Genomic DNA, 20,547 nt, shown 5'->3' on the forward strand with positions numbered 1-20,547 from the left:
CCCTAACCCTCTAACCGTAACCCTCTAACCCTAACCCTAACCCTCTAACCCTAACCCTCTAACCTTACGCTAACCCTAACCCTCTAACCCTAACCCTCTAACCCTAACCCTCTAACCCTAACCCTCTAACCCTACGCTAACCCTAACCCTAACCCTAACCCTCTAACCCTAACCCCAGAGCACCCCCACTATACCACTGCGCTCAGGGAATATCAGGTATTTGGGTCAATCAAGATTTCCTCCAATCTAAAAATGGGTCTAACTGACTAACATCTGTGTACACTGCCCAGATCATATAGTAGATGATTATTTACACTCCATGTGGGCTTGTGCCCCCATTCGTAATTTCTGGTAAGCAGTGTGTGAAGACCTTTCTTTGGCACTTGGGACCTCTATTCCTTCCTCACCTGTATTATGCTTGTTGGGCGATCTTTCTACAGTCAACGTAGAAACAAATCACACACAACTCCTCATTCTCATTACAGTGTTAAGCATCGCCAAGAAAACCATTCTTATCAATTAGAAATCTGAAAATAGCCCTGCTGCTGCTGGGGGTGGGGGTGGGTGGGGGTGCGCCCGGTGGCGCTGGTTCCTCCGCGGCCTCCCTTGCCTCTGGGGGTGGGCCGGGTTTGCCCTGCTGCCCTTGCAGAGCCTTCTCCCTTAGGTATGTATATGGCTATATTTGTATATATGTGTGTGTGTAGGTATGTATATATTTATTATTATCATATCTGAAATAGCCAAAAGATCAAAATTATTAGAAAATATATTGTATATAATTATTATATATTAAGTATCAATAGTAGTATCATTATTATACATACATAACTACTATTATCAATATATATTATTATCATGATTACTTTTATTATTATCCTTATTATTATTATCATTATTATTGTTATTATTATTATCAATTACTTTATTTTTTATTATTTTTATTCTCTAGTTTTATTTTTGTGTATGGAAGGCATGTGTGATATATGGGGACCGTGTGCTATTGTCCCACTCTGGCTGTGGCTGTTTCCCGGGTGGGGTGCCTGGTAAGCACGTACGGGAGGAGGGGTCTTGTTTGTGCAGCTTGGGCTGTGGGTGGGGGTGGTGCGGTGCTGGGGTGGGGCATTACCTGCTTCTCTCCCTTCGGTAGGGGGGTGGCTGTGTTGTGGTGGATGTGGGGTGGGTGGGTGGAGGGGCTGGCTGTGGGTGCGTGGGTACCGGGGCGGGTAGCGGTTGGGGAGGTGCTCTGCGCGGCGCAGGCCGGGATTGGCGGGGGGCTTGCTTGGGGGCGGGGTGGTGGGCTCTGGGTTGTAGGGGAGCCTCGACCAAGGGTTGGGGGGCGGGTCTGGCCGGTGCTCACGGGCAGCCCCTGCTATTTGCCGGTGTCTGGTTGGCCCACTCTGTCTCCGGTCTGGTGGCGGTCTTCCCGCCTCCGGGGTGTCCTACTCAGCGGGCCGATGGGCAGATGGGAGATGTGGTGGAGACGGGTTGGCGCTGGGGTGGAGGGTGGGGATGTGGGGGCATTCACTTTTTACGGCTGTTGGGGTGTCATTTTTCTTGTGGGCTCTGCTGTGTGGTGTGTGTGTCTCTGCCCTGCCCTGGCACTCTTGGCTCACGTGCCCTGGGGGCGTGGTTGTGCTCTGCCCCATGCGGGTCCCGGTTCTCCTGCGGTCTCTGTGGTGTTGCTCCCTGGGCTGCCATGGTGACGGATGTGTTGCCAGGGCGCAGTCCCTGCTGTTCTGGCAGTTGTAGGAGCTGCCTCGGGTGGGTGTCCTGATGGGCTCCTGGTGGTCCAGGGGTGGCGTAGCTGGCACAATCTCTGGTGGGGCCTCCTGCGTGGGATGGCCGGAGGCCACGCCCAGGGGGGAGTTGGCGGGCCGGACTGGTTGCCACGATGGGCTGGGTGGGGCTTGTGGCCGGTCCTGTGGCTGACGGCTTGCTCCGGGCGGCTGGCTTGCCCCGCTCGGTTGGTGGGTAGTGCGGGGTGGGCGTGTGTGGGGCCCCAGTCCTCCCTGCTGCACTGCACCACCTCACATACATGTAGGACCTTGGGGGGTGTCCTGCAACTGGTTGTGCCAGGCGTGAGGGGTTTCCTTGGGGATGCCCCTTTGTCCTCGGCATTCCTCTGGCTTGGCCACCCTTCAATTTTAACCGCACCTTAGACACTCAGTTCTGGGGGGGATCTGGGCAGGCATGGGACCCACCATTGCTCAGCTTCCCTCCATACACACACATACACCACACACATAGGTCAGCCCTATGGGGGCAGGCCTATTTTCAATTGCACAATCTACACAATACTATCATTACACACACAGGCGTAGCGGGCTGGACCGGAGAGCCTTCTGCCTACCCCCGCGATTGGCCCGCTGGCTGCTGGGGCTTGGCGGCTCGCTCGGGGGGCCCTGGGCTGCAGGATATTTTGGTCTGGTCTGCCTAGCCTTCCTGGGGGTCCCGCTGGAACTAGCTGACGCCTGGGATTGCCCTAGGGACACGGTTGGCGCTACCTCCCTCGGTCTGTCCTGGGTCGGGGGCACCAACGTGCCCTTGAGGAGGCGTTCGCCGGTCTCCAGGCAGTGGGGTCCGTGCTGCTGGTGGCCTGAAGTCTACGGTGGTGGCTTGGGGTTGCTGCGCTGTGGTGGCTGCTGCGGGGACCGGGCTGTGTGTTGGGAGGGGGCCTGATCTTGCTCATCGGGACGGGGGCCTGGGTGGCGTGTGGGTATGGGGGGCATGCTCCTCGGAGTGGGGCCTGCTGGGGGGACGGTGCTCTCCCGGGCGTTTGGGTGTCTGCTGCCACTGGTCCTATGCTCCACCTTTCCTGACACAGAGCAAATTTGTTTAGCATGTAAGGGCATTTAGATGAACAATACTCTCTGCCCCAATGGCTGGACGGGACAAAAAATAAATAAAAATAAATAAATAAATAAATATCACTGCTTACTATGACTACAATGTGTAAGGTAGTATGGCATGTACGGCACCCAATAACTTGTGTTGTCATTTATTATTTAATAAGCACAGTGTTTATTCAAACATGAATGTACTTTTATTTATCAAGGCAAAGTGCCTAGAAGTCTCTTGACAATCCAGATTTCCACGCAACATCATGATCTTTGTGGGAAAACAACCACAAGAAATGATAATCATTTCATCTTTATTTGAGATTCTCATGTGATGCCACAAAAATTAGATGATATCATTATGGCAGTCTTTTCATTTTACATGGGGCAAGTTCGGGCAAGTAGTTCTCATCTTAAGGATTCCCCATGGGCAAGTCATTTTTGTTTTTAATGTAGAGCCCTGATAGGCACTACATGCTTTGACATTGTCCAGTGCTGAGGTCTCTGAAGAGGAAGGCGGGGACCGGGAAGTCAGTATTTTTTGACTGAGACTGCTGCCCCCTCGACCCGGAAGAACATGGATGGATGAATTATGTCGATATGAAATTATACACATACATGCACTAAATGCCATAAAGGCCTCTTTGTCTGCAACTGGACCAAAATCTGTATGTTGTACATATATATGTTCTATTTAACGATTGTCATGTTTCCTAATTCAATTAATTAATATTTATTGTGTGCGTGATGATTGAATCAGGGAACGTCTCCACTGAGGCCGCATGAATACACTGCACTTATCCTGGGTTTCATGGTGATGTGTTGAACACGATAGGGACTTAATTATATCAGTGCTGTCACCCGTGTTACATTGTTGTTATCAAGGGAACTTTTAATTGCAACAAGTCATTTCTGAAGTGTTCATCAGACCTCTTCTGGTCAAATTTCAGGTCAACTGACTATGGAGCAACATACCAGAAGCTGAATGACAAAGTTGGAGCAAAGACAATACTCAGTTATTTGTACGTGAGCCCAAACAACAAAAGAAAGGTAATACTACAATTTATTGTCCATGTTTTTGCCAACAAACAATTTTCACAGTACAGTATCAATGCATTGTACTAGATTATGTACACCTTCAGCGACACGCCTCTACATGACTACATGGCAGTTATAAAACCATTTTCCTTCTCTCACCATGACTATACTGATCACCACCTACAGGGTACCACTGCTTCATCCAACTCACATTTTATGTGAAAAGTTTCAACATGACTGTTTGATTTCTTTTTTTTAAACCTCCCGATCTTGCTGTGTTCAGCGGCTGATTATATTATTATTTTGCATGCTCATGTTGGTGTTATTATTATTATTAGTGTCTGCTGCTCAGCAGGCAGATATTTGATTTGTGATGATATGGATCCTATGTGGTGGGCCAAAGTGAAGTGATTGAGAATGAAGTACCTTTTTAATTCCCCTTCATCTCTTCATTTTATCATCAAATTTAGTTTTTTATGCAGTGTAGTATTGGTACACGCAGTACTGCTGCTGAATATTTTGGAGTGCAATCCAAAATGAGTGTGAAAAGTCAAGCACATGATTGATAGATGATCAGACCAGGGTTTATCTTTCCTATTTTCCTAATTCAGCTGGCAACCATGAGATACTGTATGTTGTTTTAGCAATAGCTCAATGGCCAAATGCCACTACGTCATTGTGTTCATGTATTTATTTCCTCACATAATATCTGGGGATGCAGCTGGCAGTTTGGTCCGCCCTGCACGGGACCATCTATCCAATTACAGACTGGGGTTTTGCAATAGAGTTTGCTCTGTATGCATGTGCTCGTCCAGGCTAGCGAAAAGCCCCACTTGCAACATAATGTCCCATTTCCCGTACTGTACACATTTCAAGTGGGGCACAGTGGTACATGGTGGACAAAAAGGCAAGGCATTTGTACATACTGTATATATCGGAGAGTATAAAAAATGAGCAGCCTGTATCGGTGATATGCAGAGGTGACTCGGAACCAGGGGATTTCGTCAGTTTAGGGTACCGTACCCCTAATAATTTCAACCATTAAAATGAAATAATCCAAATGATTGAATGTTAAATCCCCTCATTTATCATTCTGTTAAAATGTATTAGTCTGTATTCTCGCATATTAGAGCGGTTTGTTAGCTTCGGGATTCAATGTATAGCAACAGATATAGTCATATATAGAAATATGTTTGCATGCACTTGATTTAGCATACAGTGCTCTCTCTGTATTTGATGATGTTCCATCAGTCAAATGCCATTGTTCACTCTACGTTTCACTCTACGGTGTACTTGCCCACATGCTGCAAAGCCCCAGCAAACATGCTTGTGAGGAAGAGTCGAATATTGAATGGACGTTTGTTGTTCTTTCACCCCTGACATGGTGCCATGTGACTTCTGCTGTTGGCAAACAAAAGCCTTTCTGTTGAGGTTGTGTTGTAAATTAGACTTCTGTTGCTGCTGGTATAGAGTGAGTGCTGTCGGACAACCAGAGAGAGAAGTAAATGGTACATGAAGAGAGTGTGGCAATGTACGACATTCGGAAAAAAAAGGATGATGGTAGAACATAAGAAAATAACAACAGCAACAAACACAGGTATTACCACAGGCTCACCCATGTGATAAAATAAGATAAAAAGGCAATTACGTACATCCGTTATAATTACTACGTGATCCATTTCCAGTGTGCCATTTTTGGGTTGAAGGCTGTGGCTTATTTGTCAGAGTGTGTAATTATAACAAATGGTGAGGCTTGATGGATGCTTGATAAAATAGCATCAGCAAATGCCACTGCAGAAGCCAAAATGGTTTAAAAATAAAGATGAATTTGAAGAGCAGATGGATTCAGTTGGATACTTAATTCTCAAGCCTTATTAAGAACACTGTTTATGGATGGTACTTATTCCATAGCTTGCCTAATTCACTGATACCAGACCACATTCCATACTGCTGATGTGTGTGGATGTGTAGTGTTCAAATAAAATAACAGCCTTGTGTGGCCAAGATGCCAATAACAGAACAGTGGGTGGAATATGATTTAGAGTTAGATGAGATGTCTCCTACTGAACAAGCTTTGTAGTCTGTTGTGAATGGTACCACTGAATACAAACAGGGGCACACATACAGTATGTCATTGCCTTGAAACTGAAGGTTGGAAACCTTTAAGAAGTTGCCAACATCTCAGGAGATATTTTAGTCAAAGACGGAACCCAAATTAGAACATTTTCACCTCCATGTTTCATAATATGGACGGTGTTGCTGAGGTCATATTTAGCCTCGAAACAAGTTGAGTCCAGTTGATGTCAAAGAACTAAATTGCGGTCTTATGTAACCACATTAAGCTTTGTGCGATACATTCAGATGTCCATTGGCAGAGTCTTCTGGAGGAAGTCTTCTTAATCCATTACAAAAAAGTGTTGATCCCATCTCCCTTGACATTATTAGCCAGACTGGTCCCTTGCCTTTTGCCTTTTTGTACCCCACCAGGTGAAATCTTGCATGGAGCTCCAGATTAAAGGTGACTGACTATTATCTTCTTCCATTTCCAAATTGTACCATCAGAAGTGTTCTTTTTCTCAGCAATCCTCTGCTGATAGTCTTTTTGCCCATGGTCGTGATGAAGTTTAAACGGAATTTGCTGTTTGTCGTTGAGCTTTAGGGGTATCTTTCTAAAGGCACAGGACTAATTTGTGTGCTTCACTGGCACATAAATGGTCTGTGAGGTCATCTACTGCTGTTCGATTGTAATGTGATGTTGAGATGAATTGATTACAATGTCTACAAAGTAGGTTAATATAACTAGCCAAGTCCCACTAGTACTTATATTAGTAATTATTGCTAGTAATTATATATATATGATATGATATGATATGATATGATATGATATGATATGATATGATATGATATTATATTATATTATAGGGCGGCATGGCGGTCTAGTGGTTAGCGTGCAGACCTCACAAGTAGGAGACCAGGGTCTCAATTCCACCCTCGGCCATCTCTGTGTGGAGTTTGCATGTTCTCCCCGTGCATGCGTGGGTTTTCTCCGAGTACTCCGGTTTCCTCCCCCATTCCAAAAACATGCTAGGTTAATTGGCGACTCCAAATTGTCCATAGGTATGAATGTGAGTGTGAATGGTTGTTTGTCTATATGTGCCCTGTGATTGGCTGGCGACCAGTCCAGGGTGTACCCCACCTCACGCCCGAAGACAGCTGGGATAGGCTCCAGCACTCCCGCGACCCTTGTGAGGAAAAGCGGTAGAAAATGAATGAATGAATGAATTAATGTTATATTATAGTCAGTTCATTAGACAGACGATCAGAATTTAGAAATGGTCAACTGTACTTCATAAATTATTATTTATTAATTTCCTGATATTGTGGATTATGAAAAGTGGTGCAATTATATCTTCAAGCTCTCCAGAATACACAGACAGGTTAGTAAATATGTGGTCACATGGAGCAAAAATATGGACCTTGGATATTTCATTGCTTTTTTTTTTGTTCTTAGATAGTATTGTTGACCTAGATGCCTTTACATGCTAAAACAGATTTGCTCTGTCAGGAAAGGTGTAAGATACAACTTCCCTGTACTATGAAATTTTATTTGCCGTTATTTGATGTTTTTGTTACGCGAATTTGGAGCGGTCGGACCGGAGCAAGAAGAAACACAGAAAAGAAGAGGGGAGGTGGGGGTGAGACAGTAGAGAGAGAGAGACAAAAACAGCAGCAACAACAATTCCCATGACAACAACAGTGACAAACAGGACTGCATCGGTTAAATGTCAATGATGGCTAAGGGTCACAATGGAGATGATATCACTGAAATGAAACAGTCAAACTTAGCAGTAGCAATAGTAACAATGAGGACATGAACCGTGATAGTAAACAGAATTACAGTGATACAGTTGCAGTAATTAAAATCTCACTGCTTGACATCATTATTACTGTGATAATAGCATAAAGACATCAAGGATACGTAAGACGGTAGATTGTGCTGCCCATGTGCTGTGAGTGCGTATATGGAGGTGTGTACTTCTGTTGGTGTGCATATTCATATACTATATGTGCATAAATGTGTTCAGATTAGCGGTGTGAATCTCAGCACCGAGGACGATTCGATACACATCTCGATGCACTGCCAATGATACGATACTTTAACGATACATGGAATTTTCTGGCGATACCATGTGATATGATTCACCCTCTTCGATGCAATACGATATGATGCGATATGATGCAATAATCATTTAATTCAAATCAATGCAATCCGATATGATATGGTGCAATTTCTTGCGATATGATCCAATTCAACATGATGCAAATAAGCAAAGGGAAAAAATTTAATTCAGTATGGTCCTACAAAAAGGATTTGGCTTTATTCCTTCTCGGCACTTGGCAGTATTCTACTAAAGTGCTGTTTGTCTTTTTTGACAAACTATGCACCACTTCATGATCATTCTTTTTGCCATCTTAAAACAGCAACAACTTTTCAAAAACAACTTTCCTCACACTTTCACATCGGCTATGCAATTACAATAACAGTGGTTCAGTGGTGGAGTAAAACAAACAATAATTACTGTTGTAAAAAATACAGTACGCATCAACAACAAAGTTAAAGTGACACTTTTTAACAGTGGAATCAATGTTTGTTTATATTGCTGTCTGCAAAACATACTGCTAATATGATTGAGCTAGCAGCTAGGCTAACACAGTAGTGAGGAGTAGAAAGTGTAAAACAACTTCTACCCTTTTAAAATTGGTTCCAAATTCAGGAAGAAGCCCACTGCTCTGCTGTTCTAATGTTACCTGCTGTGCAGGGGGGGGGCACTTGTTGCAGGGACGGACAAATAGCTTCTGGACGATTTGGAAAGCAGAGGAAGATCCACTTGTTCTGACCTGATTTGCTTGGTTTGTCCCCAAGTGTCCGACGAGGAACCAGACGGGGAGGCGGCGGTAGACTTGTCCGTGTTTTGGTGTACCCTTTTTAGGGGGGGGGGTCTGCATGTTTGTAGTGCCTAGTGGCCAAAGTAGAATTCCACATTCACAGTTAGAATGCTTGTCATCCCTTTTATTTGTATTTTAGTTAATTTCACAATTTTTATGCTTGAAAATGCTTCATGCATTCATTCATTGATTTTCTACTACTTATCCTCACGAGGGTCGCAGGGGGTGCTGGAGCCTATTTCAGCTGTCTTCGGGCGAGAGGTGGGGTACACCCTGGACTGGTGGCCAGCCAATCACAGGGCACATATAGACAAACAACCATTCACACTCACATTCATACCTATGGACAATTTGGAGTGGCCAATTAACCTAGCATGTTTTTGGAATGTGGGAGGAAACCAGAATACCCGGAAAAAACCCACACATGCACAGGGAGAACATGTAAACTCCACACAGAGATGCCTGAGGGTAGAATCGAACTTAGGTGTCCTAGCTGTGTAGCCTACACGCTAACCACTTGTCCACATTCACTTGTGTGAGGGAGACTGGCTCAAATTGTTTGTAACTATGCAAATGTTTAGTAAATGTCTGTTTAGTATCTCTCAGTATTCCCATGAGGTATCTGGGAGTGTTGTAATCTTAGTTGTGCTATGTGAGCGGATGTTTCTCGAAAGCATTATTATGGAAAGCTATTAGACTGAAATGTATGAAGCTATTAAACCAAACCTAAAAGTACAATATACAGTAGCTACTGACATGCATTTTAAAGCGAAAGGTACTGTCCTCAAAGTGCATGAAACGACTTAAAGGAATACATTTGCTGACAGGTAAAAGTGGGAATTGCTAGACTTACAGAATGTTTTGATTGCCTATGCAGATTGAGCAACTCATGGTACATTGGAATACATGATGACCGACAATCACTTAGATGATATATTCCTTGATCACTGATTTTTAACACAGTGAATTGCAAATCAGTCATACACACGTTGCTGGATAGTACAGTGTGTCCACACCAGTGCGGAGAGGCTAATAGATAACGATCCGGCTTAAGGTGAACGTAATGGTAGTGCTGGAGCAATGACCAGCTGCTGGGAGAGCATGCAAGCCCAAAGCACAATCTGCAAATGGTTAAATGACAAACTGGCATGTGATTAGAGGCATTGTATGGGACACAAATTCAGACAGGCAGAAACGACTTTAAACATAGAAAGAGACTATGGCAGGGTTATTGTTGAAAGACAATGGCCAAAAGTGGAGGAAAAACTGAATATATCTTCAAAGAAAGACACTGCAAATCACACTCCTCTATGTTCCTTTTCAGCTGCATCATTTCATGGTTAAAAACACGTTTTAGTGTGATTCTTTCACAGCTTCTCTCTATCATATCTTTTAAAAAATACATATTGGCAAACCATCACCATTTTGTAGTTAAATACGGCTTTTTATTGGTCTATAAATATTCTTCTTAATCTTCTTCTTACACACAAATGTTGCATATATTTTGCCGAAATTGAGCACATTATATCACTGTAAAATCACAGAAAATTGAATAAACTATTTCTGCTCAATCATGATCATAAAAGTGTGTTGTAGAGTATTGACAGTTTTATGTAGAGTTTGATTACAAATGAATGCCAAATTCCTAAAGTCTCATAAGTGGGACTTGATTGTGGGTAGAAGAGTTGGTGAATGAAGCCTATTGTCCTGTCGAAAGCATTGTTGATAGCGGTAAAAATCAATAATAGTGTTAATGCCAGGCAATACAATTCCTATATAAAAACAGTAGATGCCAAGTCCTGTTTTTTTGCGTAATGAATTAATGAAAACATTTGAAGGGTGAATTATTTAATTTACAAAATGATGAAGAAGCTACACCAGTAAAAATTACTCTGTCATTTTTTTCAAAACATCCATTTCATCCTACTCTACAATTACGGCAATCGATATAGTAACGTGCAAACTGCAATAGGAACCCAATTAAAGTGAAAGGCAGGAACTGACATGTTACTGTTTGTCAGGTCTGTCAGCCGCCTGGGTGAACTAAAATGTCAGGCAGTGGTTAGCCTTGACAGTAAATGCCTCACATCAAAAGAGCTGCATTTGTTTCATCTGCTGGATCAAACATCTGGTAGCACCTCATTGATACAGCACATATACAAGCTGTAGTGATTTGGACTAGTTTGCAGAAGGCGGTTGTGTTAGAATCCTGGTGTTTACACTGCATTCACACTTGAAGACACTATTTTTACCACATCATACTCTTAAAAAAACTTGATTGATTTTTGGATTTAAACATATGAGCTGATGTGTATTTGTGTAATGAGGGAGAGATAAACATCCTTACAAGGTGTGCAGAATTTTTATTTTTATTTTTAATGTTTCAAAAGGATTTAACTGACTCTGAAAAGTCAAACATTTTACTCTGATATTGGAGTGTGATCAGGAAATCAGTGAACAGGAATCAAAAAGAGATAAAAGATGAAGATTTTTATAAAAGGAAGTGTGACAGACGTGAGAATATAATAGTACCGCACTATAATAATTATGAAGCTACCAGGAAGCAATCATCTTTCAGTGCCATCATATTCCAGCAATGAAACCCTGTATTGTCCGGAAGTACAAGGTGTTTAGTACTCAGAAACATAGCCAAGGTATGGAAAGCTGAAACCCCACCACCACCGAACAAGACACTGTTGACAAGACTGGGATGACCGAGCTCCTCTCCTTATTGCTTAGGACGAGTTGGACTACCCTGTGTAGGAAACTCATTTAGTCACTTGTGTCCATGAACCTTCGGTCACCAGCCAAAGCTAATGATGCTGAGAACATAGATGGACTGGTAAAGTCCAGTGCTTCACCACAACAGTCCAGAAGATCCTGATATACTTTACCACCTGGGCCAAGATCAAAAGGATGCAAGCCACCATTTTCTGGTTGACAAACATGACTTCAGATTTGGAGGAAGTCTCATCCACAAGCCACACACCATACCGGGAAATGCTGAAGGTTACAGCCTGATGAGCCAATCAGGTCCACTTCATCCACAAATAAAAGGGATGCGATCACAAGGCCTGCAAACAGAACACACTCGACTTCCCTCAGCCCTGGCTATGTTGGAGGTTCCAAAACAATGAACAGAACTAATGGCAAAAGGCATTCACCGTGAACACACTCGACTTCTGCTGGTCATGTGAACCTGGCTCCTGCCCTTGTTGTAAAAAGATGGAGGACTGCAAGTACTGTGCCACGTAGCTTTTTTTTTTTTTTTTTTTTTTGCACATAACAGATGGTAACAGATGGTATTTAACCACCAGCATGATTTATTAATTAATATGTTTTGGAAAAACTCTGATAGAGTGAAACAGCAAAATTTGAAGCACAAGCTGGCAATAGATTATTGTACTTCCGTTTGTACTGTTCTGTCCCCAAGCCCCTTACTTGATTACTTATTTATGGTTGCTGCTTAATTGTTTTAGTTAACTTGAGCAAATGTAATGTCGGCACCAGCTTGGTACTGTAGTTGGAAATTATTTGTGGGATATTAAGAAAGTCATTGTTTTTTTTTTGCTTTTTTTTTAAGTGTCACACCAAAGATCAGCAATTAGCTTGCAGTTCCTTAAATTTAAGAATAATAATTACTATAACATATCGTACTAGAAACAATGCACTGACATGGAATCCCACCAGAATACACCCACCCAGTTGACATTGTCCTCAAACATGATGTATCATTGCTGCCTCAAATAGGGGGAATTGGGAAACCAAGTGAAAACACAGCTTGACTGAGCAGTGATTCCATCAAATCAGTGTTCCATGTCATCTACAGTATAATGTGATTTTGATGCTGCAGTGCAAAGCCTCTGTGTTAGTTAATGTGTGAATAAATACAATGACTCCTAACCATCCATCATCCATTTACTACAGATGATGTGTTCAGGGTTGCAGGGAAATAGACTTTGGGAAAAAGGTGGCCTCGACCCTGAATTGGTCATCAGTTTTAGGTTAGATCGGGTTACCAAAATTATTTTTATTTGGTAAATGTTACAATTACAAGTGAAAGGATATTTTAGAGTTTTTTTTCTTATTTTATTCAATGTCAAAAGTTTTCATACATTCATTCATTTTCTACCGCTTATCCTCACAAGGGTAGCGGAGGGTGCCGGAGCCTATCCCAGCTGTCTTCGGACGAGAGGCGGGGTACACGCTGGACAAACAACCATTCACACTCACATTCATACCTATGGACAATTTGGAGTCGCCAATTAACCTAGCATGTTTTTGGAATGTGGGAGGAAACCAGAGTCCCCGGAGAACATGCAAACTCCACACTCGGGTTTCCTAGCTGTGTGGCTTGCGTGCTAACCACTACACCGTTCAGCCCGGTTTCCATACATTTCATTGGTATTTGGTGGCCTTGCCTTTAAATTGTATGACTTGGCTCAAGTGTTTTGGTTATCCTTCCACAAGCAGCTAACAATAACTCTCACTCGGTTCGTAGGGTATGCTGGAGCCTACCCCAGTTGACTTTGGGCAAGAGTACACCCTGGACTGGTCACCAGTCAATCACGAGGCACACATGGACAAACAGCCATTCACAGTAGCATCCATATCTATGGACAACTTCGGAGTCTCCAATTAACCTAACATGCGTGTTTTTTTGGAAGGTGGAGAATATGCACAAGAATGAGGAGAATATGCAATATATATGCAGTATACTAACCACTAAGTCCATTGCAGCCCTCCAAATCAAACAACAAATGATTTACTATTTACAATATTTACTACACAAGTATTATTAGTTTTATTATCACTTTGAGGGATGTTTTATCCATTCCCAAAACCCATCCTATCCTAAATGTGAGCTGCAACCACAGTCATTCAAACTGTGGTTGTATTGGAAGAGACAATGGACGTGGCAGTTACAGCAACTACATTTCTCCGTTCACCCTCGTGTGGCGATAGAGACTCTTCAGCATAGCCTTTAGTCTTATCTAAAGCTATCAAGAGAAATACAACATTGCTTTATCTATATCGGGTCAGCCCTACTCACTATGATCTCTGTTGGTGCAGAGATGAGTCTGTAAACAAGACCATGTTACATACAAACAGCCAACTTCATGGTGTACATGCCTATTTTCTTCAACTATTATCGTGGATCTATCACTTCTATTGGTTCAATGACCATTTTTTTTCTACATTGCCATCACTGGTACCCTTTTGTGGTGATATCACAACGAAACATGAACAAGCCAAACAAAAGACACACTACAGATTTGATTCAACTTCAGTTCTGCATTATGTACCCCAGTGATTGGTGTGATCAGTGGAAAAAACACAGACACTACTCTGCCTCCACCATATTGCTCCCCAACGTCTCTCAATATCAGTGAATGTTTGGGTTTAATTGCTGAGGCTGTACTGGGCTATAAAAAATAAGACATAGTATGGCAATGAACCTACCTGAATCCATTTCAAACCTAACCTGTTTGTAACTCTCTCCAAAGATAATGCTGTTAACTGATCCAGAAGTGGAGAGCAGTCTTCTCATTAGTTCGGATGAAGGAGCCACATATCAGAAATACCGGCTGACCTTCTACATCCTCAGCCTCCTTTTCCACCCAGAGCAAGAGGACTGGATCCTGGCTTACAGTCATGAGCAAAAGGTAAGTAAACTAGCCATACACTATATGATTTCAGAAGTGTCTTAAATTCATGTTCACACTGTACGGTACAGATTAGGACAACAACAATGTCAACAACAATAACAATTTGACCTACAACACAGATTTTAATTCAATCGCCCTTCTAAAAACAAACTACTGTTGTGGTCTTAACCCAGATCCAGCTGAAACTCAACTCTGAACCCCCAACATCACTTCCTGTCCATCCGTCACTCAGGTCCTCTAGCATCGGGACACATTCACAGCAACACACAAGCACAAGTCTTTTTTATGTCTTATTTACTCTTATTATGTCTACTACAGTATATTGAGTAATATCAGTATATGGTCAGTATGTGGTGTTATTTCATGTCAAGAGGGCTCTAATGATTTAAACAAAACATATTTAGGAGGTTGTAAACTGTTTTTATGCTGCAAAAATATTTATTTAAAAAAAATAATAATAATAATAATGCCGCATCTTCTTGTTTGGTGTTATGCCGCCTGCCAATCAACGAAAGTAAGCACAGAAAGTTTCGAAAATCAACGATTCCGGGAGAATCGGAAGGTCAGAACCGGTTCTAATCAATGCTCGATGCTCGATGTCCAACCCTAGTGAGGAGTGACATTGACGTGAGCCACTTCGCTGACCAATTTCTAAACTGATTATCAGATGACAAGAACTACATCTGTGAGTACCTTGAAAACATGAAAAAAGTTGGTACTTTTAAGTTAAACTTTTATGGGATGGATGACCTTGATGAAACTGGAAATTCAAAATGTAGCTGGTCAACACAGGTTGAGTCTATGCTCAGCTGTCACTGTGTGAATAACAAGAAAAGAGCTAATAGTTCACTAGCAAGTGTTTAGCTTTACAGATGCCGATGTTTTGGCCATGGCTGTATAAATTCGACTGATTTGGTTATATTTCATACAGACATATCCAAAAACATTGGCATCTTAGCAGGACATTATTTTTGGCCGTGACCATAGTGCCTCAGATCAAGTTAGTGTGCAGACAATTTACAAATACGTTCATTATGTATTAATTTCATTCTGCATCTACAGGTCATTTAATGGCGATAAAACGCGTGTGGACAAGACTTGTGGGGTGTTTTTATGGTTGTTAAGATAATGCACACAAATATTAAATTACAATGTCACACTAACCAGACATGTGTTCTCTGTGAATGACTGACTTTGATATTAAAGCACATATGAGCAGTTGTTAGTACTTGTAGACTTGTCCTTGAAAGGAATACAAACAACTTAGCGGGTGAATCGGCACACAACAGATGTCTGACACGATTCAGCATATTAACTTTGAAAAACACAGAAACTTGCAACCAGATTGTCATATGTTAACTTAACGGTGTGTTATAAAACTGATTTCCAAGTGTTTGAGTGAGAATGGAACCAAGATGTGCTTCTAGCTTAGTGTTGTTATAATACTGTATATAGGAAAGCTGGAAATTAATGACTTATTCTTAATGAATCATTAATTAATTTTCTACCGCTTACACTCACGAGGGTCGCAGGGGTGCTGGAGCCTATCCCAGCTGTCTGTCCAGCTGGGCGAGAGGTGGGGTACACCCTGGACTGGTGGCCAGCCAGTCACAGGGCAGATATAGACAAACAACCATCCCCACCCACATTCATACCTATGGACAATTTGGAGTCGTCAGTTAACCGAGCATGTTTTTGGAATGGGGGAGGAAACCGGACTACCCGGAAAAAACCTACGCATGCACCGAGAGAACATGCAAACAAAAAATGGCAGCGGGTGGAATTGAACTGAGGTCTCCTAGCTGTGAGGCCTTGCAGCCCCTTAATGAATCATTTTTTCTGAAATTATTATTCAGATGATTCTACATTTACATCAACATTTGCTAATGCAAGTGTTACGTCCCAAAGGTGTCTAGGGCAAAAATTGGGCATAACAAAGGTGTAAAAAAAAAAAGTATTTAATTCTAGGAGCAACAGAAAACAATCACCACAAAACTGGGGACAAAACAAAAAACAATCCTCAACACTAGGACGCAAAAAGAAATTAGTGAAACAAAAGTAATGGCTGAGCACACAACATGTACACCTGGTGACCCACACAGCAACACTTCCAGGAGATCAGCACGACAGAGAGAGAAGCGAGAGCGCACCGCTTGCTGCCTGCCTCTGATATGGAGGCTCCATCTGATTAGCCATCAGGCACACCTGGTATCCACCCTCCAGGTGTGTCAGCACTCTGCAGAGAAAAAGGAAGAAACACACACAAAAGCACCCACACACTACGGGACGTAAAACCCCCTCCCATAACAATGAACCCCTTTTCCTTATTCTAACAATACCACCTTTATTACCTATCAAATTTAAGTTCTCACCCATGGGACAACATGTCAGCCACAATGTTGTCAGCTCCCTTCTTGTGTTTGATACCAAGTTGTAGTCCGGGGAAAGGGGGGCCCAACGCATCAAGCGTTGGTTGTTCTTATACATCCGGCCCGGGAAAACCAGGTGAAAACTGTAACAGGAAATAGACACAAGCCAACATACACTTCAGAGTGTTGTAGGGCTGGGAGCATTGCTGGTGTTGGCGTCGCTTAAACTTTGTAGAGAAGTAACACACTGAATGATTCAAACCATCGTCACTATCTTGTAGCAACACTGCCCCAGCCCCAGTAGCACTTGCATCTACCTCAAGTTTGAAAAGCTTAGAGAAATCTGGTGCAACAAATACGGGAGCGCTGCACAAAATACACTTGAAAGCATTAAATGCCTGCTCACACTCATTGGTCCACACAAACGGAACGGCAGGGCTACACATTTTAGTTTACATCGTCTAGGTAAACACTACAGTCAGGAAGATCACCCAGTTCGTGCTGCATCAGGCGTTGGAAGGTGGCGGGTGCATTTTTCAGACCAAAAGGCATCCCACACACTACGGGGCGTAACACAGGTTACAATCATTCTGTGAAAATATAATCAAATTAATAATTGCAATCTAACCTTGCAAGGCAGAAAATACAGATTCCTGCAGAGGTGAAAAATATTGAAACTTTAAAATCAGTTGCGCATGTTCTCCCCGTGCATGCGTGGGTTTTCTCCGGGTACTCCGGTTTCCTCCCACATTCCAATTAGTTGCCACATTGCCATTAGTTTTGTTTGTCAGATTTTAAGCTAATATTTCTCTTTTTCACTATTATGTTATTAGCAAGGCTGCACAGCGGACGAGTGGTTAGCACGCAGGCCACACAGCTAGGAGACCCTAGTTCAACTCTGTGTGGAGTTTGCATGTTCTCCTCGTGCATGTGTGGGTTTTCTCCGGGTACTCCGGTTTCCTCCCACATTCCAAAAACATGCTAGGTTAATTGGCCACTCCAAATTGTCCATAGGTATGAATGTGAGTGTGAATGGTTGTTTGTCTATATGTGCCCTGTGATTGGCTGGCGACCAGCCCAGGGTGTACCCTGCCTCTCGCCCGAAGACAGCTGGGATAGGCTCCAGCACCCCCGCGACCCTTGTGAGGAAAAAGCGGTAGAAAATGAATGAATGAATGAATAAAATCAGTTGCATGGTAGACTAGTGGTTAGCATGTAGGCCACACAGTCAGGAGATGGGTTCGATTCTCCGCTTGGACTCTGTGTGGAGTTTGCATGTTCTCTCCTCCCACATTCCAAAAACATGCTAGGTTAATTGGCGACTCCAAATTGTCCATAGGTATGAATGTGAGTGTGAATGGTTGTTTGTCTATATGTGCCCTGTGATTGGCTGGCGACCAGTCCAGGGTGTACCCTGCCTCATTAACCGAGCCTCATTATTCTAGCACACACCGAATAATATAAGTTCATACAGACATGAACTGTCTGTATGAATATTCAGTGTGTGTGTGCATTAGTCTGTATGTGCCTGTTGGAGAAGCACCAGGGAAAAATAATACATATTTGAACAAATATGTTTAATCAACAAATATGTACATGTTCTTATTGTCGATTAAAGTTTGCTGCTGCATTCATGAGCCTGTAAAACCCTCACATGCCTTCTACTTCTGCTTTATGTGCCATGCCACCTCTCTGTCACTTGCTTAACTATACACTTATTCTTCCTGGTAGAATCATTAGCCAAAGTGATTTCCAACCCACCCAGCCAACCCGTCTTGCTTGCATCTGCTGAGCACAGCTTGGCATGAATACATGACAGACTGGCTTTGTTACATACTGTTCATATACATACATGTACATATTTGAATCTACACAGTTGCAGTTATGTAAATCCAATTTTTCAGGCTGAATTGTATTGTTTTTTTAAGGATATTATGGTTCACATTTATTAAGCTGCTGGATTATACACAAATATACTTCAGCATATGAAGTGCAAGGGCCGCATTGTGGATGAGTGGTTAGCATGTAGGCCACACAGTCATGAGATCGTGTTTGATTCACTTAGTCATCTCTGTGTGGAGTTTGCATGTTCTCCTCGTGCATGTGTGGGTTTTCTCCGGGTACTCCGGTTTCTTCCCACATTCCAAAAACATGCTTGGATGATTAATGGGTGACTCCAAATTGTCCATAGGTATGAATGTGAGTGTGGATGCTTGTTTGTCTATATGTGCCCTGTGATTGGCTGGCGACCAGTCCAGGGTGTACCCTGCCTCTCTCGCCCAAAGACAGCTGGGATAGGCTCCAGCATACCCCAGCGACCCTAGTGAGGATAAGCACCATAGAAAACGGATGGATCTGAAATGTATTATACTTTTTGACAGTTTTTATTTTTTTTATCCTATAATGGTAATTTCCTTGCCAAACATATTATTATTACCTTCCATCATTAAATACATGCACATCACCGGATTCAGGATAAGCAATGTGGTTCTGGTCCAGGTAATGGAACTGTGGCTTGAGACTCTCGGCAGGGTCCTTGAGGGTGCATGGACGTTTGCCCAACCAATCTACATGTGTTTTGTGTACTTGGAGAATTCATTCACCTTGAGGAATCCTGTCAGAGGTATTCCAGGGGTATGGGGTATCGGATTGCTTGATTCGGGATGTTTGGTCCCTGTACGACTAGTGGCACATTGCCGCTGTAATTTGTTACCAGTTAGTTTAGCAACCAGGGTGTTGCGGGTTCTGCAGTTGCAGGAGTGGGTTTCTTGGGCTTTTTGTGGATGATGTAGTATTTCTGGCTTCATCGGATCTTCAGCTCTCACTAAATTGGTTCCCAGCCAAGTGTGAAGCGGTCGGGATGAGAATCAGAACCTCCATGAGTCCATGGATTGTCAGCTCCATGTTGGGGATCTTGTTCACGATTAACGGAAGAATGGATTGGGAGATTGAAGAACAGATTCGTTTGGCATCTGCATTGATGTGGACTCTGCATTGGTTTGTTGTGGTGAAGCCAGAGCTGAACCAAACGGCAAAGCTCTTAATTTACCAGCTTATCTACTTTCCTACCCTCACCTGGTCATGAGATTTGATGACCCAAATGACAAGATTGCGGGTACAAGCAGCTGAAATGAGTTTCCTCTCTTAGAAATAGGGTGAGAAGCACTGTCATCTGGATGAAACTAAGGGGTAAAGCAGCTTCCCATCCACATTAACAGGAGCCATATGATGTGACTCAGGCAGGATGCCTTCTGGATTCCTCCCGAGGGTGGTGAAAATCTGCCTGGGAGGTTTTGGTGACGTGTCTGCGCTGTGCACCCGTCAGCCAGTTTACCATTACGCAGGCTGAGCTTCGCCTGCGCCCCGAATAGACCGTGTTGGAGCTGGCGAACTTTCACTGCACCTTTGGCGCACTGTTTTGTCATGAAATTGTCACTGTGCCAAGCTGAAAATGTGGACTCCATCCCCTGGTGTGCATCTCGGTGCAGTCCAGTCGACCAGATTGGCTGCGCACAGTGGTGCACTGGACCAAGTGACCACCGTGTGGGCTCCGCCACCCTGCGCCACCTTGCTCTCTGCCACAAAATTAGAGCCCTATGTCTTTTAATTGCCCAGGGTACTCCACAAGAGCTAGACCATGGGTTTTTAACCTTTTTGACATCGAGGCATGATTTTTTTCAGTGCAGA

At 43.1% G+C, this 20,547-nt stretch overlaps 1 protein-coding gene across 7 annotated transcripts in view; it reads left to right on the forward strand.

Moving 5' to 3' along the window:
• LOC131107404 (VPS10 domain-containing receptor SorCS1) overlaps nucleotides 1–20,547 on the forward strand; it is a 153,290-nt gene that overhangs the window by 79,333 nt on the left and 53,410 nt on the right. For all 7 annotated transcript variants that reach the window (XR_009120270.2, XR_009120282.2, XM_058057604.2 and 4 more), the window contains exons 3-4: nucleotides 3,788–3,887; nucleotides 14,330–14,488. Coding sequence is in view for 5 of the 7 variants with exons in the window: in XM_058057604.2 (XP_057913587.2) it covers nucleotides 3,788–3,887; nucleotides 14,330–14,488 (259 nt within the window). In the remaining 2 variants the exon portion in view is untranslated. The remainder of the gene's footprint in view (nucleotides 1–3,787; nucleotides 3,888–14,329; nucleotides 14,489–20,547) is intronic.

This window comes from Doryrhamphus excisus, linkage group LG9 (assembly GCF_037039965.1).
Source record: "Doryrhamphus excisus strain RoL-2023G ecotype Guam linkage group LG9, RoL_Dexc_Guam_v1.1, whole genome shotgun sequence".
Taxonomy (NCBI): domain Eukaryota; kingdom Metazoa; phylum Chordata; class Actinopteri; order Syngnathiformes; family Syngnathidae; genus Doryrhamphus; species Doryrhamphus excisus.